Source organism: Scophthalmus maximus, chromosome 1, assembly GCF_022379125.1.
Source record: "Scophthalmus maximus strain ysfricsl-2021 chromosome 1, ASM2237912v1, whole genome shotgun sequence".
Lineage (NCBI taxonomy): Eukaryota > Metazoa > Chordata > Actinopteri > Pleuronectiformes > Scophthalmidae > Scophthalmus > Scophthalmus maximus.
This window is the reverse complement of record NC_061515.1, coordinates 21,925,675-21,952,901: the sequence shown is the minus strand read 5'-3', so window position 1 is coordinate 21,952,901 and position 27,227 is coordinate 21,925,675. Positions and strand designations below refer to the sequence as shown.

Here is a 27,227-nt window from a genome sequence, read left to right as displayed (position 1 = left end):
ATATATATATATATATATGTATCATCCACTTCTCCACTGCAACTTCCCTCAAAATGCAAATCATGTTTATGTTGCATAGCCATCCCCCCGCCCCGCCCTTTGCGTTTTTGCATGTCTAAGAGGCTCTTTTATTTTGAAAGTCTGGCGCAGTCCGAAGTGCAGAAGCGGGTGTTCGGTCGTGTGCAGTGTGCACTTGAAACATGTCTGCAGGCAGAGAAGGAGACGATCTGTACTTCTACATCAACGGGAAAAAGGTACGTTTTTGCACACGTTTTCTTATTGCAGCTTTTGCAGTTTCTTGCTGCTTTTTTAAAAATCTGTTGGCTGCACGATTTTTTTCCCGCCTGCGTCCGTATTCGTATGTACAGTATGTGATCAACTATTAATTTTTCAGTTTGGATTAATCATTTTTTAAAAGTTGTGCTTTTTTCCGAGCATTTTATTTGTTCACAGTGCTTTAGCGCTACTTTTACTAAGTTTATGGATTCTGATTATTTACACCCCTGTTGGTCAGCAGTAGATTCAGGTTTGACTAATTCATTTTGCAAATGTATTTGCAGTTAATTTGCCTCCCATGATATTCAACATTGACATAGAAAAATACATTTTGACGATATGGCTGCCTTTGCCTCTGCCATATGGTTGCATTTGGTTCCACTTCTACTGCATGGAACCTTGGAGTTATTTTTGACCAGGACATGTCTCATGTGCCCAGTATAATGAAGCGTCCTGTTCATCCATCCCAGTGCTCTGTAAATGAAATTCATTATTATTATTATTATTAGTTGATCCAAAATGCCGCAGTACAAGTTCTGACCTCCCCTGTAATATCCAGAGGAGAACAAGAGCACTGACCTGCACCAAGGCTGAGCAATCCTATCCATTCCAGTCCAGTCCAGTCCATTCCAGTCCAGTCCAGTCCAGTCCAGTCCAGTCCAGTCCAATCCAATCTCCATCTGACCTACATATCAGGGTAATATAAGGTTGCCTTCTGTCAAAACAGGTAACGGAGAACCATGCAGACCCTGAGATGACGCTCCTATCCTTCCTCAGAGAGAAACGTATCCTTCCGACCTTCAAATCTACTACCACATGTAAAGTTTCATGAACCCCAAAATTCACGAGTTCAAACAAGTCACGAAATTCTGATCTGCTGTTGTTTCACCACCCGTGGCGGGTCATTTCCTTGACTGTGACTCCAGTGAGGTTAACCGGGACCAAGTTTGGCTGTGGCGGCGGAGGCTGCGGTGCGTGCACAGTCATGGTATCTCGCTATCGACCTGCCACCAAAGAAATCATGTATCCTTTATTATAAAATAAATCAGTTGTCGGACGAAGAAATAAAACATTTCAGCTAATGCATTTTCATCTATATGCTTCACTTAAACCAGATGAAGCTGGTAAAAATATCTAACTCGCATGATCGTTTTGACTGACATTAAGGACCGGATGGCCCAACATTTCTTACAACTTAATGCAGATAAGACTGAGCTAATAATAATCTACTCTCAGAAATCTTGTAGTTATATTTGACCAGTCCATGCTCACCTTGCGCATTGTAGTCTTTGAATCCATGCATACTTATTGTCCTTCTGATGCATATTTATTGTTTATTAATACTTTTATGTTGCAATTTCATTTAAGTGGAGAACTTTGGGCCTTTTTTTTTCTCAGAAAGGTGCCATACTAAATAAACATAACTTACTTGCTTACTTACTCGCTCATGATTATATCAATGTAGCGCTTTTCTAGTCTTATCGACCACTCAGAGAGCTTTTACTGTACAAGTCACATTCACCCATTCACACACACACACACATTCATACAGTGCTGCTATTTACCGCGCTTTTTCTGTCACAATTATACACTGCTGGAATAGACGTCAAAGGCAATGTATGGTTAAGTGTCTTGCCCAAGGAGACTTTGGCATGCGGACTGGGGGAAGCTGGGATCAAGCCACCTACAGTACCTTAGGGGTATGTGGACAGCCTGTGTACCTCCTGAGCCACAGCCGTTCGCAACTTGGGAATATTTTCGTTATCAATTGCTTTGCCAATTATTTTCTTGATCAAGTGTGAGATCTATAAAATTGTCAAAGTTAATTAATTACTGACTGATCGGTCTGAATGCAAAGCTCAGGCAAATCTCAATGAACATGACCTTTTAACATCCAATGATTTTCAGAGACTTGTGTCTTAAACACAAATTCCTGGCAGTGTAATAGATACATATGGCATACTTACAAAAAATAAAGAGCGTAACCTCTTTGGCTCAGGTGATAAAGACTTTCTTGAAGAGAAGTTGCTGAATTTGGCACCAGTGGCAGTACGAACAAGAGAGACAGAAGCCCACTTCGGCATGTGTCCGATCCATCAGCACAGTTTGCCTTCACTGTGCCGTCAGACATTACTCGGCCAACGCCTGCCTGCTGCCGCTCTGTCAGCTCCACGGAGCCGCAGTCACCACGGTGGAGGGCATAGGCAGCACCAAGACCAGGATTCACCCCGTGCAGGTGAGTGCTCGGAGGCCTTCCTCGTCACCAGCTCATCATCATGTGCGGGAGGAGTGGCGAACTTCATTTATTTATTGATTTGTTGAGTCGCAATATGGGATTTCAGTAACTGAGGAGTGAAAAGACGACAGCGGTAGAGCCCCCTCTTGACATGGGCTGTGGGTGTTGTGTGTCTGCAGGAGCGAATAGCGAAGGCCCACGGCTCCCAGTGTGGCTTCTGCACTCCGGGGATGGTGATGTCCATGTACACCCTGCTGAGAAACAGACCCCAGCCCACCATGGAGGACATCACCGAGACTCTGGCTGGTTTGTTCGCCCTTGTTTAGACCTGTTTATTCTACCATTATGTTTGGAGGTGGAGATAACTGTACATTTTCAATGCCAACTCTCACTTCCGATACGTTTTTCTTGCTGATCCAATTGTTTGGGAATTGATCCAACTAGAGTCATATTCTTCTTAAAGTAGATATGAGAACAGAAATCTGACACACACCCTGGCCCTGTCCTCACCGTGTGTTGTTGCTTTTTTTTTTTAAAGGTAATCTGTGTCGGTGCACCGGATATCGCCCTATCATTGATGGATGCAGGACCTTCTGTCAGGTACGAAGCTCAGCCAGTGCATCAGGAATAGTCAACATTGATACTGGTTGAAGTGGCTATATGAATAAAATAAGGGAAAACAAATGGTTAAGGTCAAAGTAGGAAAATAATCTTGGGCTGGGAAAAATTCCAAATCCAGAGTCCAATGTCCAGGTCAGTATTGAATGTAGTCTACGTTAACTGTAGCATTTTGTCAAGCAAACAGTTTGAAACAAACAAATTCAAACTAACAAAAAATGGCGTCTCTCTCCCTAGTGAAAACCATTAGCCCATGACCATTAAAAAAAAGGAAAAAAAAAGAGAAAACCATTAGCCCTCCACGATGCCCGTCGATGACAATAATAATACAAACAGCAACCAAACAACTAAATGAAATGAAGAAAGATTTCCTCAATATTGCTCAACAAAAGAATAGCTCCAACACTGGTCAGAATGTCAGTGATATCACAGTTTTATTTCTGATTCATAACTTATTCTGTTGGCACGGAGTTTTTTGAATTGACAGGGGTAAAGACTGTAAGTGCTTCTGATCTGATGATGAAAACAAAATGTCAACCGACGTGAAATGGCTGCGTGCAGCGTGAAATCCATGTGATGACGACGATTCTCAACAGGAAACCAACTGCTGCCAAACCAATGGATCGGGAAACTGTTGCCTCGATGGAGGGAAAAGTACTGAGGAACCAGAGCAGGTGAGTTCATATTTGTCTTTTACAATTTTTCTTCGACTCTCATTTCCCCCCCGTCTTTGTGTGCCTTCATCCTCTTTCAGTTACTATTCATGCTCTAACTCTTCCAGCTTCTACTCATTTGTAACTTCTTAACCCAATTGCTCCGCTTCTTTGTATCTTTCTTTATTGAACTTATAATGAATACCAGTCAGAAGACCCTTCAGAAGTTGTTGAGGTCAGTTGAAGTTGTTGAAGTCAGCCCGGACGTGTGTTTATTTCCTCCCGTGACGAATCCCATTTCAGTGTATTCCTTTCTGCTCATTTCCCAGGAAAAGCCACAGTTGTTTGACAGGGAAGAGTTTTTGCCGCTGGACCCGACGCAGGAGCTGATTTTCCCCCCTGAACTGATCGTGAGTCATCACGCGTTGTTTCGTGCAGTGAATTTGTTGTCGGCACTTTTCCGAGAAGGCGCTGGTCAAAATCAAACCCCTCAGAAAACGAATTTGAATGAGCACACGGTTTCACATTTCTTTCGTAGCCTGCACTCCATTTAATAGCAATCGTGGTATATTAATGTCCCCCCTCTCCAAAGCTGATGGCAGAGACGGCGAGCCCACGGACGCTCACCTTCCACGGGGAGAGGACAAGCTGGGTGTTCCCCACCTCTCTGGAGGAGTTGGTCCGGCTGAAGACCAGTAACCCTGAAGCCCCGCTGGTCATGGGCAACACCAACATAGGTGAACATCGTAAAGCCACTTTTTGCTTTTCCTTTTATCAGAGAGAATTAGGCCAAAGTTCACTGGAAACACAGCAGTGTTTATTCACACATGTGATACAGCTTTATCGCTAATTCTCATCTTCAGAGGCTGAGCAGACATGATTGAATTAGTTCATCGTCATTACTATTTCTAACTATCATTTGATTCACACACTGACAAAGGCAACTGTGATTGTGGGCTTAGTTCACATTAGATAGCTCTTGTCGTCGTCGTTTCATAATCGTGTCTCCAAACTGAGAGCTCCGCCATTTGCACTTTTTAAACATTTAAACATTTTTTTTCAGTTATCTAAGGAGGAAAAGAAACCCAGTTGACCCAGTTACTTACAGCTGCTGTGTGTCTCTGCTTTGTGTCGAAGGTCCAGAAATAAAGTACAAAGGTGTCGTGCATCCGCTGATAATATCTCCGACCAGAGTCACGGAGCTGTTCGAGGTCACTCAAACACCACAGGGTGGGTAACCTCCTCTTCGTAGTTGGGCATCCATCTTGTTGTGAATTTTGTATCCACGGTCATTATGCTTAAAAGTACAAAAGATGATTGATGAAGTGATTTCTTGTAACATTTTTAATGTGCCGGACGACGTTCATAAAACAATCGCCAGACACTGTATGCGGGGTTCTTATTTCTGCAGGAGTTTGGTTGGGAGCGGGCTGCAGTTTGTCCGAGGTCCGGTCTCTTTTGGAGAAGCTGGTGCCTCAGTTTCCAGACGAGAAGACCGAACTCTTCAAGGCCCTGATCCAGCAGCTGGGGAACCTGGGAAGCCAGCAGATCCGCAATGTAGCAGTGAGTTGACTTCCCTTCTCCTCTCCTGTGGTTAGAAAAGTGTCCTGGATTTCTTTGTGTGTTAAATATTGTTTTTGACATATCTAGTCTCTTGGAGGCAACATCATGAGCGCGTATCCTAATTCAGACCTGAACCCTGTCTTGGCTGCGGGCAACTGCAAACTGAGCGCCATTTCCAGTGGTGAGTTGCCCACCATGGTGATTAGTGTTCAGGATTTTGTCAATAAATCAGAAAACACTGTACTCAGGCGTCAAACGCTTTCCTTGATCCACCAGGAGGAAGACGAGAAGTTTCTCTGAATCAGGACTTCTTTGTGAGCTTTGGGAAAACCGTCCTGAAACCGGAAGAGATTGTTGTCTCTGTTTTCATTCCCTTTTCCAGAAAGGTTAGAAAAATATGCGTGCCAATATTACTAATGTGTTTGGAGAGTTGTGTGACTGTATCTCAATGCATGTGTGTATAATTAAGTCTCTAAACGTGTAAAAATCTGTGAATGTGTAAAGAGATTTTGTACGAGATTTGTATGTGATGACATATCTGCATATGTGTGCGTAGATCTGTGAATGTGTAAATACAACTTTAAATGCATTTGTAAATATTAATGGTTGTGGGAATAGTGTTTCCAAATCACACAGATTCTGCAAACATTAGCAAATCTCTCGCAGATTCCTCTACCCGTTTGCAGATGTGTTCATGCACACATGGATTGCGAAAGAGTTGCACAACTCTCCGCACGCACACAGACAGTAATATTGCTGCATTACTGGCCCCATTGAGAAACTCGTTCTGAGGAAAATCAATTTACAACCTCAGTTTTTCGCATATTAAAAAAAGCACGTAAAAGTGTGATATAATGCCCCTATGTTTGTCCTGCAGTGGGAGTTTGTTCGAGCGTTCCGTCAGGCTCCGAGGAAGGAGAGCTCCTTCGCCACCGTGACGACGGGGATGCGGGTCTTTTTCTCCGAGGCATCTCGGGTGGTTCAGGACATCAGTATTTACTACGGAGGAATGGGACCGACGACAGTCAGTGCTGCCAGAACCTGCAAAGCTCTTATCGCGAGGTCAGTTTGACGTTAATCGCTTAACATGGCATAATGTAGTGTAATCAACGTTTTCCAAAGGCTAGAATACAACATTCTCCCCTTTCATTCTTTTTTATGTTCTACTTTCTCTCCCTTCTTTCTATTGATTGAATCCCGTCTTCCTGCCAACTAAATTTGCATTTAATTCCTTTCGTGCTCCTCTTCCACCACACTTTCCCCGGGTTCCCCCGTCTTTTCTTTAGGCCATGGGACGATGAAGTCCTCAGCCGGGCCTATGACGTCCTCCTGGACGAGTTGGCCCTCCTCCCTTCGGAGCCCGGAGGAAAAGTGGAGTTTCGGCGATCCCTGACTCTCAGCTTCCTCTTCAAGTTTAACCTGGAGATCTTGCAGAAGCTCCGGGAAGCGGTTGGACTGTGCAGTAGTTTAAAAAAAAGAACAAAAAGGCCACTAACATAAATCTTAAATGCAACATGAGATAAGAGAGAAGAGAAGAGTTTGCTTTGTTGCTTTTTCTTTGCAGAATGTGATCACGGATGAGCTTCCTGAGAAGATCCGGCCTTTACCCAGAGAGATCCAACCCAGCCTGCAGGAGTTCCAGGTCCCAAAAAATAATGTGTCTCCATATTTTCGAGGAAGTGATAGATTGTGAAATGAAGCTGACTGCTTCCTCTTCTCCCTCCTCAGCATGTGCCAAAGCTCCAGAGCGACCTGGACCCCGTGGGGCGTCCCATCATGCATCGCTCCGCCATCAGCCAGGCCACGGGTGAAGCTGTGTACTGCGACGACGTCCCCAGAACGGACGGGGAGCTCTCCCTGGCTCTGGTTACCAGCTCTCGAGCGCACGCTAAGATCACGTGAGAGTTGGAGGGTGGAGACTCCTGTTTTTTCCCAGCCAACAGTCTCTGAGCCACTGTCTGTGTAAATCTCCACGTCTTGTTTTTGCCTCCTGTCCGACAGGGGGCTGGACGCGAGCGAGGCCCTGCGGATTCCCGGCGTTGTTGATGTCATCACGGCCAAAGATATTCCTGGGACGAAAGTCCTTACGATGTTTGGATATGATGAGGAGCTCCTCGCTGAGAAAGAGGTTGTACGCGCATGTGTGTGTGTCTAAATTAGCTTCTATTGTATTGAAACTATCGCGCGAAAGCTCAAAACAAGCTGCTGCGACCATCTTGTTTAATATCTGCAGGAAAAAATCCCTACCTATTTGTGCCCCCAGGTGTCGTGCGTCGGTCAGATTGTCTGCGCAGTGGTCGCGGACACAAGGGCGCACGCCAAACAAGGCGCAGCAGCCGTGAAGGTCAGCTATGAGGACCTGCCGGACCCTATTTTCACCGCAGAGGTACAGTATGTGATGATGCCATGCGTGATCTGATCGCAGGTTAGGAAAAAGTATTGACGTTTTCACGGCGCCTCGTGGCGTTTATCCTCTTCCACTGTGACAGGAAGCCATCGAGAAGTCGTCTTTCTTCGAGCCACGGAGGATGATCGAGAAAGGAAGCGTAACCGAGGCCTTTAAAAGTGTTGATCGTGTTCATGAAGGTATGCATCTAAATCATGAGGAAGTGTCATGCTGTTTGGGATTAGAAGGCAAAGATGATTATTTAAGCAGGGCGAGTTAAGATGAATATAACTTTTGAGGTGTGGCGTGTTTCTCTCCTAATATTCACTGTGGCTCCTCCTGCACCGTAGCACATCTCACACTAGGGTTTGGCTGTGGCTTTTTTTTGGTTTGTTTTCATTTTGTCAGTCTCCATCTGACTGCGTTTGCATTTGTCTTCCCCAGGAGAGATTCGAGTGGGTGGCCAGGAGCACTTCTACATGGAGACTCAGAGTATGCTGGTCATTCCCATCGGCGAGGAGACGGAGTTCAACGTCTACGTCTCCACCCAGTGGCCGACTTTTACTCAGGTGCACAGAGACACTTGGAAACTGGACTTTTGATTTATTTTTTGTCAGTGCAATTGACTGCATAAAAATAATTATATAATTCCTCTGCACTGTACAGTATGATTTCATGATCTGCATTGTATTGTTGTCTTAGCTTTTTTTGTTTTGTTAAATGATAAAAGCAACATACCTGATCTCACCTGTGAGTTGTAGACATTTTAGAGATTGTGTGTGGTGTGTGTGTGTGTGACAAGTGTGTGTGATGGCTGAATAACATGGCTTAAAGAGAAGTCAGAGCAGAAGAGGATTCATATGTTTAAGAGTGATGTCTTATTTTCCTGACTGCAGGGCACAGTCGCAAAAATGCTGGGCATCCCGTCAAACAGAGTCACCTGCCATATCAAAAGGATCGGCGGAGCGTTCGGAGGGAAGATAACTAAAACCTCCATCCTGGCTTCGATCGCCTCTGTGGCTGCTTGGAAGTAAGTCGCAGTGGGCTCAATTCTGTGGCAGTACAGCAAGCAGGTTTTGATTCATCGTACGAGCGTCTTGAAATTAAATTTGATTTTTGTAAAAAGAGAGCTTGGGGTTTTTCTCTTTCTTTGTGTTCAGGACCAATCGTGCAGTCCGCTGTGTCCTGGATCGAGGTGAGGACATGCTGATCACAGGGGGTCGTCACCCTCTCCTGGGCAGGTACAAGGTAAACACACTCTAGCTTTCACTTCAGGGGTGTTCTCAAGAAAAGTGGTTCAATCCACTGTGAGGCCCCATGATGGTTCTGACCGTCTCCAAAATTATTGATTGTTGATTAGGGTTTAAAGCAATAAACACAAGAATCTTGGTTTAAAGTTATTTTTGTGTTGTGTTTCTTTTCCCCCACCTTATAAAAAAAAATCTCTCGATACATTCACTTACTTCTAGATCTCCAAAAAAGTCGTCATTTTTTAACACTAAACTTAAAAAAAAAAAAAAATGGAAAATAAGGTTTTAATATGAGCTGACTAGCGGGGGAGTCATCATTTTATGTCAGCAAAGATTTAAAGAAACCCTAATAGTTGCTGCTTGTGCTTGTGTCAGGTGGGTTTCATGAACGACGGGAGCATTGTGGCTGCAGATATCCAGTGCTACATCAATGCTGGAAACGCTGTGGACGAATCTATTCAGGTTGGTGAAAGAGATTTTCTTTTACTCGAGTTTTCAAAACCACCAAAACATCAAATGCAATCATTGATTTCTTTCTTTTTTTTCATCTTTCTGCAGGTCACTGAGAAGATTCTGCTGCACATAGACAATGTTTACAACATCCCCAACTTGCGAGCCAGCTGCGCTGCCTGCAGGACCAACCTGCCCTCCAACACTGCCTTCAGGGGCTTCGGCGTGCCCCAGAGCTTAATTGTCATTGAGAACATTGTCGATAATGTGGCTGCGGTGCTGGGACGCCCCGCAGACCAGGTCATATTCCATGGACTTGAATTTGTTGGGTTTTTTTACCTTGTACGAGTCGATAGTCGATATCTAATTGCTAGACATCGCTTTGATCCCGTTTCAATTCATTTTTTATTTTCCATCAGATTCGAGAGATCAACATGTACAAGGGGAAGTCCGTCACCCACTACAAGTTTGAGTTCAGCCCGGAGAACATGCTGCGCTGCTGGGACGAGTGCAAGGCCAAGTCTGACTACAGCGCCCGCCGCAGAGACGTCGAGCAGTTTAACCAGCAGCACCGCTGGAAGAAGAGAGGGTTGTCCATCGTCCCCATTAAATATGGCATCGCGTTTGCCGAGGCCTTCTTAAATCAGGTCACTGGGATACAGTTTTGTCATAGTGAACTTTTCAATATTTTTGTCAGGGATGCATCGACTTGCTGTATGTATCCATTGCAACACGGACAACACAGAAACGTTTTAATCAGCTCTTTCTATTTTCCTGTACGTCACATCTGTTAACAGGCTGCTGCTTTGGTCCACATCTATACAGACGGCTCTGTTCTGGTCACTCATGGCGGGGCGGAGATGGGTCAGGGGATCCACACGAAAATGCAGCAGGTGCTTTGACTCTCGTCCTTTTTCGGTCACCGCGGTCATCCTGAATGCAAATGCCAAATGTGGATTCATTCGCTGCTGTAACTCTTCCCGGACGAATGTATACGAGAGTGACCAGCTGCTTTGAGCCTTTTTTAAAAAAAAGATGTTGAGCCGTGAGCCAAAGAGAAAAATATCTCTGGTGTTATCTTTTAAGCTCAAGGACTGTTTCCTGTGTGCTGTCAGGTTGCAAGCCGGGAGCTTCACATCCCGCCCTCTCAGATCTACATCAGCGAAACCAGCACCAGCACGGTTCCCAACACCTGCCCCAGCGCCGCGTCCTTCGGCACCGACTCCAACGGCATGGCAGTCAAGGTAACGTCCAGCTCCTGCTGTAACATATTTTGGTATCACCGCTGCAGATAACAGATAATAATAATCAGGGGGTGACACTGACAATAAAACTAATAATATTTGTGTGAACCTTTTTTTAATTTCTCTCATTCAGAACGCATGCCAGACTCTGTTCCAGCGACTGCAGCCGATCAGGGAGAAGTACCCCAAAGGATCATGGAAAAGTTGGGTATGATTTGACGAGCGCAGATCAATCCCTGGAACATAGCCGGGGAAATTCAGCGTTTCATTGAACACCAGCCAAGAGACATTAATCTATTTATTTTCTTTTCTTTTTTCTTGTTTTATTCAGGTCAATGCAGCGTTTTTTGAGAAAATCAGTTTATCAGCCACTGGATTCCACAGGTGAGACACGTATGGACTTTCGGAAAATAATTCCTTGAACCGACAAATAACAGGGACCTTCTTCATACCTGGCGCCGACATGCGTCTTGGGTTTGATCCCATCGCCCAGGACACGTGTTAATGCCAGGTATGAACTGGGCCAGTGACAGCGTCTCCTGTGTGTCCCCAGGGGTCCCGACCTTCACATGGACTGGGACAAGATGGAGGGTCAGCCCTACGCCTACTACGTGTTCGGAGCGTGCTGCTGCGAGGTGGAGCTAGACTGCCTCACAGGGGACTCCAGGGTCAGATCTCACAGCTTTTAATCTTTATGCCAAACCTCATAACTTGACTTTCTATACTTGAAGAGAATTTATGTACTTATTGATTTTTTGTGGATCTTGTAGACCGTCAGGACAGACATTGTGGCCGACATCGGCAGGAGTTTGAACCCCTCCGTGGACATCGGGCAGGTGAGACCACCTCACCTAAACGATCTGAGGGCCGTCCCGGTGGAGCAGTCAGCTAAAAATCCTTTTCTTGCATTTTGATCTTGTGACTTTTGTCCTTTTCTTCCCTCCTCCTTCTACTCCCTTGTCTCCCCCCTTTTCTCCGATCACTCAGATTGAAGGAGCGTTCATGCAGGGTTTGGGTCTCTACACTCTGGAGGAGCTGAAGTATTCCCCCTCTGGGCTCCTGTACACCCGGGGTCCCTCTCAGTACAAGATCCCCGCGGTGTGCGACATGCCGCTTCAATTCAACGTCTATCTGCTGTCTGACTCCCACAATCCCCACGCCATCTACTCCTCGAAGGTTATATGATTTCCTTTTTTCCTTTCTCTTCTTTTTTTGATTCAAAAACATGTTGATGTGAGGACTCCTGTTCCGGAGATATTAAAACACAGATGCAAGACTTGACATGAAATGAAACAATAGATTCCCGCTGGCATCGCTTCAATCTCCACAACCAGTAACGTTCCCGTTGATCCTTTGGCACCGCAGGGTATCGGAGAGCCCATCCTCTCCCTGGGCAGTACGGTGTTCTTCGCCATCAAAGAGGCCATCGCCGCGGCTCGCTCAGAATCCGGTCTAGTCGGCCCTTTTCCCCTAGACAGCCCCGCCACACCAGAGAGGGTCTATCTGGCCTGTGCCTCACCGTTCACTCAGAAGGTAAAATACTATACAGTAAATAAAAAGATCTTTCTCCCAAATATTATTTTCTCCTCTTAAAACTCACCACTGAAACCTAAAACAAATTCATAGGCGTTTAGGGGAGAATTATTATTTCACTGAAAATATCTAAATGGTTCAATGAAAAATTGGGTTTCTCCAACCCAATCATCTCTGTAACTGTGGTCAGACAACACCTTGCATATTATCAGATATTTAATTATGTTTCAGTGTGGATTGTAGCAGAATGATTATTTTTATGTTGCCCTTTGTTTTCTGTTTGTGAGGAGAAACAGATGAAATGACAGTTGAACTGTAGATTAAGACACAAAAAAGTGGGTAGACAAATTATATTTAATCCAGATAGAGTGAATTGATTTTAACAAAGAAAGGGAAGAAAAACGAGTGAAATCTCTTCATAGTTTTTTCTTAATAATATAAAATAGACAAGTTGCCAAAACAACAAAAAAAATGATAGCCATACATATGCCATTCATTTATTTTAATTCAATTTGTTTGTTGTTTTACTTTGTTTCCAGATTCCAGTCAGCAAACCAGGATCTTTCAAACCATGGGCCTTAAACATCTAAAACTGGATTCTTTTGCTTTTTTGTGGTCAAACTAAATCTAGATTGACTGTAGACTAAATGTAACAAATAATAATTACCTAGTACAGTTATCATATGAATATGCCATGAAATAATTTTTACATATAATTAAAATACCAACAATATGTGAACTGAATGCATTAAAGCATCAAATCTCAAATGTATAACAGAATAAATAATTATATATGCAGCAAATATTTGAATGTGTCAAATAAATCCATCGTTTGCTCTGTGTTCACTCAGTAGCAGGACACAAGCACAGAAAAAAAAGTGCAGAAGAAAGAAAGAAAAGCCCATAATTACTTACTAAACTAAAACTGACTTGTCTTCTCGTGGTCTGTGGACGATCACACCTGAATGCACCACGGAGTCGCTGTCCCATTCGTCTGAGGCGAGGCCTGCAAGAGTGACAGGAAGTACTGTTAATCAGGTGTTTGAGAGAGAAACCCAGAGGTCGTTAGAAGCAGCAGTTATTTCCCAATATCCAGATGGTTTGAATGCTGACAGTGTGCAGGACTTCACTGAAGTCCTCTGCATTTTTCATGCTCTGACACTGACAGGTATGCATTAGGCTTATTTCACCTTTTTGCCAAACAAGCTGTGACACATTTTAGTCGTGCTCCCATTGGCAGGCGAGTGCACAAGTGGGTTGGGTTCTTTAGTTATTAATCTTGTTCATTCGGTTTAGCATAATGATAATAATGATGCATAATAATCAGTTCAGCAGCCTGTCGTCAGTTGTACCATTTCAGTGAATTGGTCCTGGCAGGCCATGCGGATCTTCTCAGCTGTAGCGGGTGAGCTCAGGGGGAAAGGCTCGCCGAGGCCTCTCTCTCTCCGTGCCTCTGCGATGGCCGCCTTGATGGCGAAGAAAAGAGTGGCGCCGAAGAAGACCGGAGGCTCACCAACGCCCTGGAACGACAAGACATGCGACAGGTCACTCAAGCTTTCAGAAATTCTAACCAGAGTGTCACCCAGAGTCTGTTTGGTTTTTGAAGGCATAGGTGGACCATGTTACCTTTGACATGTAGATGGCACAAGGGTTTTCGGAGTCGGCAAGCAGGTGAACGTTGAGCTGAGCCGGGACGTCACAGAGTGCCGGCACCTTGTACTGGGACGGCCCTCTGGTGAGCAGGACTCCGGCCGGGGAGAACTGCAGCTCCTCGATGGTGTACAGGCCGACGCCCTGAACGAAGCCTCCCTCCACCTGGTGAACGTCACGCTACTGATGTGATTTACCTAGAAAGCTACAGTTCTGTTCTGCGACGAACACGTGACTTAAAGTTCAACCAAGGACATTAGCCGTGAAAGTAAAGATGTTCTGACAATATAAGATAAATACAGTTGTTAATTAGTTTAATAGTCTCCTCGAACTCTATACATCAGATTCAGATGATCGTTGGCAGTAGAAAGGGCAGTTTAGTTTGGTTTTGGGGTTCAACTAGTAATACGTTTTTTTTATGGTGTGCCATTTAATATCTGACATTGATTCATAGAGAAACATAGCTATGGCTAAATATATTTTCAATCTACATTTACTCAAAAGGAGTTACTCAAAACTAACTTTACTTGTAAGAGAAGAAGTTTGGTGTCTGACTGTTTTCACAGCTCCTAGAATTGTTAGGTCAAAAATGCGAGGAGGAAGATGAGGAGGAGGAGGCAGTGGTGGTGGTGTTGCACATGTACCTGTCCAATGTCCAAAGCAGGATTGATGCTCTTCCCAACATCCATCACGATGTCGGTTCGGATGTTCTGCCACAAAGAAAAAACGTTTTCTTTGTGCAAAACGTATCATACATTATATCTCAGTTCAGATATTTTATACAATTCTAAAAAAGCATATCTCACATTAGTAACTATCCCCTATTATATATATATATATATATATATATATATATATATATATGTGTGTGTGTGTGTGTGTGTGTGTGTATATATATATATATATATATATATATATATATATATATATATATATATGTGTGTGTGTGTGTGTGTATATATATATATATATATATATATATATATATGTGTGTGTGTATATATATATATATATATATATATATACATATATAATACCTGTTAATACCTTGTGATCCCCAGTGAGACAGTCGATCTCCACTTCGGAGCAGCAGGCGCCATAGGTGAAGTAGTAGTACGCTGCACCTTCGCCCTTCTCCCAGTCCACATTGGTGGGTGGTCCCCTGTAACACACACACGCACACACACACATCCACACACACAGTCAGTGATATTACATTTATATATTTTGACATTAGCATAAGTGCTTCACTTTAAAGTGATGCCATTGTAAATTAGCCTACATGAAGAATCCAGTCGCGGATAAACTGATCTTCTGGAAGAAAGCGTCGTTGACCTGCAGGAGGACAAAAAAACCCTGTTGGCCTTCACTCGCACATTCTCGCGTTCAAATTCAAGCTTCAGCTCTAAAGTGCAGCTGTGACGTTTTTCGTCAGTCACCCATTGCTTCCATGTGTTCCGGGGATTCTTCTCCATCAGTGGTTTCAGGCGTCTCATCAGCTTCTCACAAGCATCCTCAGGGGAAATAAGACACAAACCATAGAACAGGCACTTTGAAAGTTTTAGTTTGTGGAATACGACTTTACATTCCTGCTGGAACCACTTCAAACAAACAACAGACAAATGGCTGACTGTGATTATTTAATTGTAGACAGCACAGTGACGCTGAGTAATGCAAACTAAGTTTTTCCCACGAATAAACATTGAATAATAACACCGGCTTCTTGTGAGTTTACACAGCTCTGCATGCTGGTATGCCTGATTTGGAATTGTGTGAGTTTCTTTGTTTTTTTTGCTTTTGTTTTCTTAGTTTAGGTGCTTTACATATGGGATCAGAATGAAGCAGAGAAAACTATTAAAACAAAATGAAAGAAATCTCTGGAAGATAAAGCTTCCTTAGATACAAGTCCACAGTCTGATTCATAGTCCTGTACCATCCCTCTGAACAAAACTTGTTTCCTCAAAATAAGAAGCAGGTACCTTGACGGCCATGCCCACACTGTCGGTGCCGAAGGAGGCGGCAGACGGTGCTGCGTTTGGGACGTTTCCTGTGCACGTCTCTTTGATGAAGATGGAGGCCATGGGGACGTTGAGGACGCGGCTGGCTATCTGGAACACGAGGTGAGACGGTTAACAAGTTCAGTGCCTTTGCTTTACTTCCTTTTGAAGGCCCGGGAGAAAACACTGAAATCTCACCTGCACGGCCTTGGTGTGGATGCCCTGGCCCATCTCCGTCCCTCCGTGTGTCACCAGCACCGAGCCGTCTTTGAAGATGTTTACCAGAGCGGCACCCTGGAGAACGCAAATGAATGAAGGACTGAAGGCAATCTGTTTTGTTTTATGTTTTGACAATCATTTGGCATTGGGTGGAAAGTTTAGTACGCTCCAAACTGTCAGACTTTAAAAAGCACATGCTGTACCACTGAATCAGCACTCAGAGACTAAACCGACCGGTCCTCACTTGATTATAGAAACCTTTGGAGAAGCCCACACCGAATTTCTGCGGCACGGCAGCGATGCCTCTCTTCCTCCAGCGGTTGGCGGAGTTGAAGAGCTGGATGGACCGCAGTCTCTCCTGGTAGTCGGCCCTCTCCAGACACTCGTCCCAGCAGCGGACCATGTTGGTGGGGCAGAAGGGCTGCTTGTAGTGCGTGTGGCACAGCTCCTCCCTGTACATGTTCATGTCTCTGACCTGGAGGGGGGGGGGGGGGCGACGACGACACACCAACGTATTTACTGAAATAAATACTGAAAACAGACCTAGCTTCAAATTTTTCCTCGTGGACATTTTCAATGCATCAGGCTCTTTCCTATAAAACAATAATGCTTTGTGACCAAGAGCTGCGATGACTCCCAACTCCTGTCTGAGCAAATCCACTTCCTTCAATAACTTGATTTCTTTCTTGTTAAAACCCCCTTAGAAACGGAAGCACCCTTGGGCCACATCCCGGTGACCTCTGACCTTTTCGGGAGGCAGGCCGCAGCGGACGGCCACCTCGTGCAGGACGCTCTCGATCACGGTCAGGCCTTGGGGGCCCCCGAAGCCCCGGAAGGCTGTGTAAGACGGCAGGTAGGTTTTACACACCACGCCCCGACCTCGCAGGTTGGGGATCTTGTAGCCGTTGTCCATATGGAGGACAGCTTTGTCCATTATCTGAAAAAAAAACAGCCCGCAGCAGGGCAATTACAGATGATTACAACCCAAAGGGTTGTCTGTTGATATCAGTGTCAGTATCAAGGGCTAATAGGTTCACAGTTCACAAACACCAAAATGAAATTTGATAAATTTGAGGAACTTTTTGTATGTAGTCGATTGCATTGGTGGTTTGGGCCAGACTGCGTCTTCTGTCTCTCTCACTTGATTTGTATTGAACACAGAGAGGTGGCTACGTGGCTCACAGACGACCCTCCATGTTCGTGTTCACTTACGAAGGACGACTCGTCCAGTGTGCACCCTCCATTGCTGTAGTAAATGATGTCTGCTGCGATGATGGTGCCGTCTCTGTTGTATCCGACCTGGAGACACAGCACCATTATCACAATATGTTTGAATCCAGGGGTGTGTTTAATGGTCATCAAAACTAGGGAGCGAGGACTGAATTTAAGCCCCACAGCAAAGATGCGCCCCAAGTTTTCAGTCTTATATTTCAATTTTTCTTAAATTTGAATAAAGTCAATCCAGCGAGGTAGAATACTCTTATGTTTTCTAATTTAAGGGAAGCAGCATCTGCAACAAAATACACACACCAGCTGTTATTTTTTCTGTTAAAACAAAACATATTACATGAATGTTCATTAAGGTGATATCAAAGTGATGTTTTTTGAAGATTCGAGGATTCTACCTTGTACTTTCCGAGGAACGGGTGTCTGCCGCTGGTGATCAGCATGTCATCGCCCCGCTCCAGACAGCAGCGCACCGCCCTCCCAGTCCTTGAATCAAAAATAAAAAAACAGAAACATTGACCGGAAAAACTCGTATCTGTTGTTCAGTCACAAGCACATCCGTGCTTCATCCGAAGCGTCTCACTTGTGTGCCGCGACAGCAGTGATGGCAGAGAGGGAGGCGATCTTCATCACCTTCCCCCCGAATCCTCCGCCCAGCCTCTTCACGTGACAGGTGATCTTGTTGGAGGCTATGCCCAGCGCCGTGCCGACCACCTCCTGGTGCAAAGAGACAAAAAAAACAAAAAAAAACACCCTATAAGTTTCAGGGTATCATTTTTAAAAGGGCAGAAGATTATTTTTTTTCCTTCTCTGACCTGAGTGAGGGCGGCGTGCTGAGTGGATACGAACAAATCCATCTCTTCATTTTCTCCTTTGGGAACGGCGATCAGTCCCTGAGTCTCCATGTAGAAGTGCTCCTGACCACCCATATAGATCTCATCTGCAGATAACCTCACATTTTATACTAGAATGGCTCTCGGTAGAGCGCATACATCCCCCAAGGCCCAGCAGTCCCTTTTTAGTCAATCAAGCTGCACCAAAATGTACACAATCATAGACACCAGTCTCCTAAATATGCCTGATTTTTGTCGTCATAAAGTTCCTTGAATTATTCCCTGGGAATTTGTGATAATGTCAGAAAAAAATCTGGGAATGTTAACAAAAGTGATCAAAAAATCCTGGATCTCTGTTCATCCTTGGCCCCGTGTCTCATCGTTTTGAAAAAAACATAAAACATAACCTCCTTGGCGGAGGTAACCATGGAGCTAAAAGGATTTCACATGTTATTATGAAGGTGGATTACCCTCCAGAATTTGTTCAGCCATCTTTAACGCTGCGTCCACGTCACCTCTCTCCACCTTCCTCCTCGGCTCAAAGAAAGACTTGTGCTTGATGGCGTCCTGGAGGACATAAAACTGAATTCAACTGAGAAGCCTTCACAAACACAAAAACATTAAAAAAACACCTTGGGAAAGTGAATTGTTGACATAAAACTTTGTTTTTCCATATTTCCAAAACTACCTGTATGGTGAAGAAGACGGGCTGGAGGTCCTGGTAGGTGATCTGGACCGTCTCAGCCGCTCTTCTGGCCTGTTCCCTGCTTTCCGCCACCACGGCACAGATGATCTGACCCACACAAATCACCTGCAAACATTTTCAGAAACCCAAAAATCTATCGTTACAAATGCACTAATACGACGTTCATACTCGTGTGGATTGGACTGATGTATCGTATATTTCAGTTTTATTTTTTTGATTGGTATAAAAAAACACTCTCCCAGAGTCCAAACTGACATGTTCTAACTTCCTGCCTTAACTGATCAAAAATCCTAAACTCAAAACTTAGTTTAGATAAAAGCAGCAAATCCTCACATCTTAAAAACCAAAACCAGCAAATGTTTGTCACTATTTCTTGATACGTAAATGAGTAGCTGATTATTACAACCAATGATGATTTATCGAACAGTTGATTTATGAGTGACTAAACCAACAAAAGGAAAACATTCAGAGAGAACAATATTCTTATTCATTGGTGTCAGCCTGGAAGGAAATCTCTGATAATTTTGTTGTTTTAAAAAAACCCTGTTCTCTCGGGACATGTACGTGACGAGCAGTTTCCAGCACCTCTTCCGTGGCAAAGAGTTCCTCTGTGTAGTTCATGAAGAGTCTGCGGTTCGCCCCGGGAACGTCTCCGGCAGAGATACAAGTAACCACACCGGGCATTTTCAGGGCCTCTGACGGGTCGATGTTACTGGTTCATGAAGAGAGACACAACGCTGATGTTGTTTGGTATGTGCTGACATAACTTATCGAGACAAATTACTGAATAAATATGATTTTTGATTGATGGTTTAAAGCCAGAGGGCTGTAGTCCTCCAATGTGACCTTAGGAGGGCAGCATTTCACCTTTACTCTGAGAACTCAAAGCTTTTACTCTTTCAAATAGGATGATACTGACATGATTTTGGCGTGGGCCCTGGTGCTCGTCACCATGAAGATGAAGAGCTCTCCCTTCACCGGCGGCAGGTCGTCGTAATACTTGGCTTCGCCCGTGGCCTGCTGGAAAGCAGACTGGTGCATGCTGGGGTGACCCACTGGATCAGCGGAGGGCTGGGCCTCGGATACGAGCTGGGGATGAGGGGGTGATTACAGCCTGTCAGCTGATTTTATTTGATCCGATACATGTATGCCACAGAGAAGGGAGGGTGAAGTGGGGCCAACGGAGCACAGACTAGGCTTTGTTAGACTCTGTCAAGTGGACATGGGAAACAAACACTCTGTATACTGTGGGCCAGGTCCAAACAGTTTCTTCATTTTCACTTTGCCTGCCCGTTTGTCATGAAAAATGTTTAAAGAATGGATCTTCCTTCCAAGTGAAGGCTGTGGTTTGTTCAAGATATATGCTGTGTGGTATATGACTGAAGAACAAACTGGGCAGGAGGAGAATTTTCACTGATTTTTTTGCTGGAAAAATCCACAACCCCCAAAAAATCAGTGCAAGAGTTTCTGTGGCAGATAAACCAGCAGCTTTTGGCAGGACAGGCCCAGTGAAAATTGCTCTCATACAGCACTTTTATCTCGGATCAATGTACAAGTCATTGGCTCTACGATCCAACCTGGTAGGACTGTTGACCCTGTGGCACTTCGTTCTTGAAGGGCTTGAGTGCGCTCAGGTATTCCAGGGGAAGATCCACATCTGAAACACCCTATAAGGTGGTATTGAAATGAAAAGTTACTGTTGGATACTTTCAAATGTTTTAACATATTAAATACTGGGCTGTTATTTGCAGTTTGCCCACCCTCTCTCTCATCTCCAGGGCAACTTGCATGTAAAACTTGAAGAAGAAGCTGATGGCGAGGGTCTTGCGATACTCCGCCCGCCCTCCGTGGATCGACAAAGAAACGTCCACGTCTTCCTTTATGAATCGGCAGGCGTCTGTGAGAAGATCCTCTCCCCACCGCCTGGAGGACACCACGGTTAGTTCTGTCACAGCGCTGAATACTCTGCAGGCACTACACTGATGGTAAATGAGTTCAAAATAGCGTCTGCAGCATAATCTGAAGCTAATAGTTTAATTTTGTATGAATTATTTTAGATCTGAATTGCAGACATACCGCCCAACGAGCTGCTGGCACGTCCGTCCGCATTTGACCAGAGTCGATCCAACTCCCCCGTAGTAGACGTTGAGGGACTCCACGATGTCGGTTCCCTCCCTCACGGCCACCTTCATACCAGCGTTCACAATGGCAAAGGCAAACTCCCGTCTCTGGGCCTGCCGGTACCAAGCCACAGACTCCCACTGCGGACACAGCAGGGTCACACAGTGTCACGTTTGGCATTCTATAGCTCATCCAAGGATCATGTAAATATGCTTGTTTCCAGTTTCCTGCTTGTTGCTGTTCAATGAAGTATTCAAGGAGCATTCAAGGAAATGGCTGGCAAAATCATCACATCGGTGTTTTAAGATCACGATGAACAGGTTCCTTCGTCAGTTAGGGCTTCAGGGACATTTCTGCTCACGCTTTACTTAGTGCAGTTATCTGAGAATATGAGCATCGGCTTAATGTGGAGTGTGTGGGGGTGCATTAAAGCGGCGTGTCTCACAGGTTTGGAGTAGGGAATGTCGATGGACAGTAGGACTTCGTTGGGCCTGAGGGATGTTTTTCCAAAGTCGGGGAAGAGCTTTTCGTTCATGTGGATGTCCCTCATCCCATCTGAAGATGAACACAGGACAAAACATTTAAGAAACAGTTAAGAAACATTTACTCCAGTGCCAGTTCAACCCGCTTTTTAAAAAAACGGATGCTTATTGTGTGATTTAACCTGGTTTCCCCCAGGGCAGTTAAAGGTTCGATCCATCAGCACATCACACTTTTCACTGTATTTAAAAACAGGATTATAGCAACAAATCTTTGCCTTTGGAGATGACGTGCAGGGTGCAGTCCAGGGCAGCCATAACGCTGCCGAGGTCGTATTTGGAATCGGCACTGAGGAGATTCCCACCGACACTCTGCAAATACAAATTTGTTTTTTTTCCATGTCTTCTACTCGCCAACGTTGGCTGAACATCGCTTCGTTTCCGATATTAACTTTGATACTTGCCGCCATGTTGCGTATCTGCTTCCCTGCCAGACACTGAAGGGTCTGCAGTATCAGGCGGTATGCCCTGGCCCTCTCTTCCTCCATCTCCGCCACGGCCTTCTCCAGCTCCTCCTTCAGCACGCTGAGGCTGCAGGCAGCTCCCACTGTCAGACCTGCGAGACAGGTGAGGAGGACAGGTGGTCCTGTTTTCTCTGCCTTATTACCGTTCTAATTTTTTTCATTCTATTTTTAATTTACTTGTCCTGTATCTGCCTCTGTGGTCCAGCTGCTAGTCAATAATAACAGAAAGGTGGATCATGATCTCCCTCAGGATGTGTGTACACATTTTTTGGCAAATCCAGGTAAAATTCACAAATTGCCTGGTAACAGAGAGACCTGATAACAGAGAGCAGTGCGTTAACCAACCATTCTCCCCCCACGTCACAGCTCTGAGCTCGGAAATCCTTCCGACGTAGACCACCAGAGGATGATGGACTCCTTTTAGAAGCCTTTTCGGCCCTGGTAAGAAGAAAAAAATGAGGAACAGTATCTAATCAACTGAAACTGTACGTGCAAAGCTGACCACAATTCATTTCTCAATCCGAATGTCTGAGCATATGAAACATTCACGTGGACAGAGGCGGTTTGAACAGTTTCTCCGGATGTTTCAACATATAATTTTAGCCGTGAAAACTCGCCAGCCTTGTTGCCGATGACAAGGTAAGTCAGTGTATATTTACCGATGGTCGTGTTGCCGACAGTCAGTGGAGCTGAGGGATGTTCGGCTTTCAGCTCCAGGAGGTGCAGCAGCTCAGAGGGAGCCACCAAACTCACTCTCTGCCCTTGGAAATGGAGAGCGTCGCCACTGAATTTCTTCTCCATGATCTACAGCAGAAGGAAAATCCATTGGCAATTGAAATTCATGCTTTTCCTTCTCAAGTTTAGGAGGACATTTTTAGGGTAAATATTGGTTTAAGGTTCATATAAGAAAAGGAATCACCAGCAGCTCTGGAGGGAAGATGAGATCCTGGGAAGGATCGAGGGGTAACAGGTCGTCCATTGGGGAAAATTCCTGAGAGATCTGACCCAGGACAAAACAACATATTAACAATTTATAAATCAAGTGTACACAGCAGCAGCAGCAGCACAGGGAACCCCATGGAACTTGACATTTTGGACATACATCACTTTCCTCATCACTGTTGCTTTTACTCCCATTTGTTCCATTTTCCATACAGCATTTTCCTCCTCCGTTTTGACAGCAGCCCGATGTCTCCTGAAAATATCCATTTCATCACATTTTGCTGTGGTGATAATTTTTTTTGCACCATATGGTTAATTGGAATAACTGGGCATACGTGCCGTACAGAGATGTCTTCTCATGGCCTACCTCGCGTCCACAGAAAGTCTTAAATCCATCAATGATTGGCCTGTAGCCAGTGCAGCGGCAAATATTCCCTGGAAAATGAAAGGAAATGGTCGTGACTTTATGCAAAGTGACTGGCGACTGTCATGAGGTGCAATAAATTGTGCTTTTGACATGTTGCGACCAAACTTTACTTATATACGGTTAATAAAGCTAGTCTTATGATTTAAATCTTCTCAATTGAATAAAGCTGGCAATACTTCCCAATAAAAAGCAGTGGAGTTGAAGTATGAAGTATAATAAAATGGAAATATTGTAGTACCTCAAATATTTACTCTGGTACAGTACTTGAGTAAATGTATTTAATTACATTCCACCTCTTGATGGGTAAACTATGTCCATGTGTGTAATCTATAAATAGTGCAGTTTATAGTTTAAACAACATGCCATATTATAGCGAATTGAAAAATTCTCTTCTTTTAAACTCATCCAGTGCAAATATATGTTGACATTAACGATTTCATCTGCATCTGTCTGCAGCCCGTCGACCAATCTCTGATTGTTGTCACCGCAGAGCGCTTCCTTGATGTCCTCCATGGTGGGCCGGGGCTTGTTCCTCAGCAGGGTGTACATCGACATCACCATCCCTGGAGTGCAGAAACCACACTGGGTGCCGTGAGCTTTCGCTATTCGCTCCTGCAAGTCAGAAGAAATTTAAAAAAACGTAACAGCCTTTTTCGCTGCAGATGGGTAACTGGTCACTGTAAACACCGCAATAGGTGTGCTGGGGAGACGTGTTACCTGAACAGGGTGGAGTTTGGTCCTAGTGCTGCCGACGCCTTCGACCGTCACCACCGCTGCACCGTGCAGGGTGACGATCGGCTGCAGACAGGCGTTGACCGTGTAGTGCCTGCATGGGTCAAAGGTCAAGATACATAAACTCTTATTTTTGAGAAAGGCCTTGTTTAAAAAAATCCATCTTGTCGTGGAAAGTACAAAAAAAGGATACATGACTCTTTCTTGGTGGCCGCTGTAGCTGGACACCATGACGGTGCAGGCTCCACAGCCTCCAGTGCCACAGCCGTACTTGGTACCAGTCAAACCAGCTGGTGGACAAGAATGTGAATGATAGTTCAATAAACCCCACCATACGTACATTTCATAAATGATTTATACTACATATTAAATCAAACCAAATAAACATTTATTCAATTATGTTTAAACCATTTTTTAATTTACTTTAGTTATATTATTTTTTTTATATCTCACATGTAATTACTTTTAATTGTACAACGTCAATTTCTTTTTAAAATCCAACTAAATAATGGCCTTCAATTGCTCCAAATATTCTTCTTAACCTGGTTTAACACAGGTGTTTTTGACTTTACCAACCCCTTCACACGGTAAGCACTATGGATAATAGAGGGATGAATGAAGAATAAATTAGAATAAAAATCAACCTTTTCTCCTCAGATAGCTGAGCAGCACCTCTTCTGGATCTGCATTCTTCTCAATCATCTGGAGGAAAGGGAAGGGGGAACATAGAAGGGAACAAACAAAAGCAATGAGGGAGGGAAGAGGGTATATCAAATAAGTGATGAAAACAAGCAGAAGCGGAATAATCACAAGTAAAGAAAAGGCTCATAAACAGAGGAAAACAAATCACAGAACAACCGCAGCTTTGAAGGAGAGTTGTGCGGGGCATCAGCCTTCCGTCAGGTGACTTCAGGCATATAAGTTTGTATATAATCAGAGGGGCTTTTGGCTAATTGACACAGTTCATGTGAAAATTGATCACAGTGTGTGACGTGGTGGAACACAGGCTCATGAGAGTCAGCTGATTTTTCAAGCACGCTTTTTTTCCCTTTAGAAATCCAGCAGCTGGCATAGCTTGGAGGTCAGAGTTCAATTCCAAGTCATCCCAATGTGGGCCCTTGATGCCATCTGGCCCCCAACCCTTAAAAATTAAGCAAGTGACTGCGAGCAGTGTTGCCAGATACGGCTGATGGTTTCCAGCCCAAAAAAACCCCAAAATATTTGATCAATATCTTGTTCAGTACTAATATTTCAACTGCCACGATACTTTACTGTATCATATTTGAAAGCAATGCACACATAAAACATTCAAGCGATAAAAAACAGCCAACCGCCACAGTCAGAGTTTTTAGTTGCATTGCCGCCACCTTCTGGACTGGAGTCTTGCCCCCCATATAGATAAATAATGGTGAAATGTGAACATCATCGACACTTGTTTATAAGGCGACTGATGTCTTTGTGCATCTTGCCCTAATTTCAATGACATGATGACTGTAGGGCAGAGAGCTGAACAAAACAACAACAGCACTCACAAACAACTACCGCTTGTCATGTGAAAGCAGCAGCCTAAGTATGACAATAAACTATCTATGCTCCTCTTCACACTCTTCACCTTAATAACACAGTTGAACATATCAACATTTAGAGAACTTTGTATAGTCTGGCTGAGCTATGGAATCTTGTGATATTACCATAATGTCCCGATTGAAAACTACAGCACAGGGATTCTGTATTTCACTAATATGATTTTGTAAGATCTTTCAATCCAGTAACAACCTGATATCTAAACCTTTTCTGTAATATGGTAACTGTACAGCATTGATCTAAAATTATTTCTTTGAGATGAGTGAGTTTGCAAAAACAAAGTGCACATTGCCGATTTGTTCACACATTAACCCCAAAAAATAAAAAAATGCACAATTGAGAATGTTAGAAAGAGTTGAAACACAATGATTACTCCATAGCTGGGGAAACTAAATTTACTGTAACACCACATAGGCACATTGAAAAAGTCAAAAATGTTAAAAGTACAAGTGCATTCATCAGTAATAGTAAAATGAGCATTCATGTAATAGTGCTCTCGTTGTTTTGAACCTTTTCACAGTTTACACAATTTCCATCATTTACCCTATTTTTAAAAAAAACAAAAGGCAATTAATCAATTACAGTAATAGCTAATTAATGGAAGTAAATCTAAATAGATTGCTGTTGAATGCTCTCACCTTTTTTCCATTGACAAAGAAGATCAGCTCACGAGACACAGCATTGAGATCAGACATGCTGATGAGTTTGAATGTTGAGCTCTGGGTCCCCAGGCTTCACATTTATAGACGTGGCGTAGGCACAAATTGGGGCTGGAAACGTACGTACGCCACTTCCCACGCATATGAGACCCCAGCCCTTGAAGTACTGAATCCTATGACTTTATGTCACATGTTGTCCCTTAGACACGCAATTGAAATGGTTACATAATTATTATCGTTATGTTACTGGAACAAAGGTCACATTTTCAATTATTCTGTGTTTTTTCAACCTCCCAATTAAATGGTAAATGGATAATATGGACTCTATTTATACAGTGCTGTTCTAGTCTTATTGACCACTCAAAGGGATTTACAGTGCAAGTCATATTCGCCCATTCACACACCTTCATACAGTGCCGCTGTTTGCCGTGCTTTCTCTGTCACATTCACACATTATCTCCATTAATATTAAGTGTCTTGCCCAAGGACACCACGGCATGCCGACTATGGGACGCTGGGATCGAACCAGCCTAACATTCTGGTTAGTGGATGAGACGACCGACTCCACCTCCTGTGCCTCATGCCGCCTGATATGACACATTATACAAGATGGAAAAGCAACAAATCCTGCTGAATCTCTGGAGAGTGTGAATTGTCAATAAATAATTGTTGCCAATTGATTTCCTGTTGATGACATTGTTGATTGACCATTTAAATTATTCCAAGAAATTTGATTTGGGAAGGAAGTGGCAAATCGATGAAGATTTGTTTGGTGGCATTTCCAATTTTTCTCTGGGATTAGTTATTTATCCTGAGAAGTATAACTATATGCAGCAGATCTTTTTTCCTGAGTGAAAATAATAACAATATTTTACAGAAATAAATCCATTATGGATTAAGTCAGTATATATATAAGTA

At 43.9% G+C, this 27,227-nt stretch overlaps 2 protein-coding genes and 1 long non-coding RNA gene across 9 annotated transcripts; 2 read left to right on the top strand and 1 right to left on the bottom strand.

Moving 5' to 3' along the window:
- Positions 1–145: 145 nt before the first annotated feature.
- aox6 (aldehyde oxidase 6) lies at positions 146–13,012 on the top strand. Of its 3 annotated transcripts, none has more exons than XM_035613697.2 (35): positions 146–254; positions 1,004–1,061; positions 1,203–1,299; positions 2,404–2,512; positions 2,692–2,818; positions 3,051–3,112; positions 3,727–3,804; positions 4,113–4,193; positions 4,376–4,520; positions 4,921–5,013; positions 5,195–5,346; positions 5,434–5,527; positions 5,623–5,732; positions 6,224–6,408; positions 6,633–6,795; positions 6,911–6,988; positions 7,075–7,244; positions 7,348–7,474; positions 7,610–7,732; positions 7,836–7,932; positions 8,177–8,301; positions 8,629–8,762; positions 8,893–8,980; positions 9,358–9,444; positions 9,541–9,732; positions 9,852–10,079; positions 10,230–10,325; positions 10,548–10,676; positions 10,810–10,884; positions 11,008–11,060; positions 11,230–11,344; positions 11,447–11,512; positions 11,664–11,852; positions 12,042–12,209; positions 12,749–13,012. In XM_035613697.2, the coding sequence occupies exons 1-35, from the start codon at positions 201–203 to the stop codon at positions 12,797–12,799; spliced, it is 3,999 nt and encodes a 1,332-aa protein (XP_035469590.2). In that variant the 5' UTR covers positions 146–200; the 3' UTR covers positions 12,800–13,012. The 3 variants fall into 3 exon arrangements, with proteins under 3 accessions (XP_035469590.2, XP_047187614.1, XP_035469673.2); XM_047331658.1 differs by having other exon boundaries at positions 6,633–6,833; positions 6,883–6,988; XM_035613780.2 differs by lacking the exon at positions 1,203–1,299 and having other exon boundaries at positions 171–254.
- On the bottom strand, positions 12,550–26,404 carry aox5 (aldehyde oxidase 5). Of its 5 annotated transcripts, XM_035615148.2 has the most exons (35): positions 26,289–26,404; positions 24,711–24,768; positions 24,260–24,356; positions 24,052–24,160; positions 23,820–23,946; positions 23,275–23,342; positions 23,068–23,160; positions 22,885–22,965; positions 22,625–22,769; positions 22,311–22,403; positions 21,906–22,057; positions 21,720–21,813; positions 21,408–21,517; positions 20,918–21,102; positions 20,602–20,764; positions 20,419–20,508; positions 19,761–19,930; positions 19,427–19,553; positions 18,824–18,946; positions 18,606–18,702; positions 18,118–18,242; positions 17,886–18,019; positions 17,701–17,788; positions 17,288–17,374; positions 16,821–17,012; positions 16,320–16,550; positions 16,055–16,150; positions 15,839–15,967; positions 15,299–15,373; positions 15,142–15,194; positions 14,907–15,021; positions 14,504–14,569; positions 13,836–14,024; positions 13,562–13,729; positions 12,550–13,215 (listed from the first exon to the last, which is right to left on the bottom strand). In XM_035615148.2, the coding sequence occupies exons 1-35, from the start codon at positions 26,343–26,345 to the stop codon at positions 13,165–13,167; spliced, it is 4,038 nt and encodes a 1,345-aa protein (XP_035471041.2). In that variant the 5' UTR covers positions 26,346–26,404; the 3' UTR covers positions 12,550–13,164. The 5 variants fall into 5 exon arrangements, 4 of the variants coding, with proteins under 4 accessions (XP_035471041.2, XP_047187613.1, XP_047187612.1 ...); XM_047331657.1 differs by having other exon boundaries at positions 24,052–24,356; XM_047331656.1 differs by having other exon boundaries at positions 22,885–23,160.
- Positions 22,487–26,989, top strand: LOC118288763. The gene is made up of 2 exons (XR_004785922.2): positions 22,487–22,604; positions 23,791–26,989. It is a non-coding gene; the product is annotated as an uncharacterized LOC118288763 (long non-coding RNA).
- Positions 26,990–27,227: the final 238 nt, after the last annotated feature.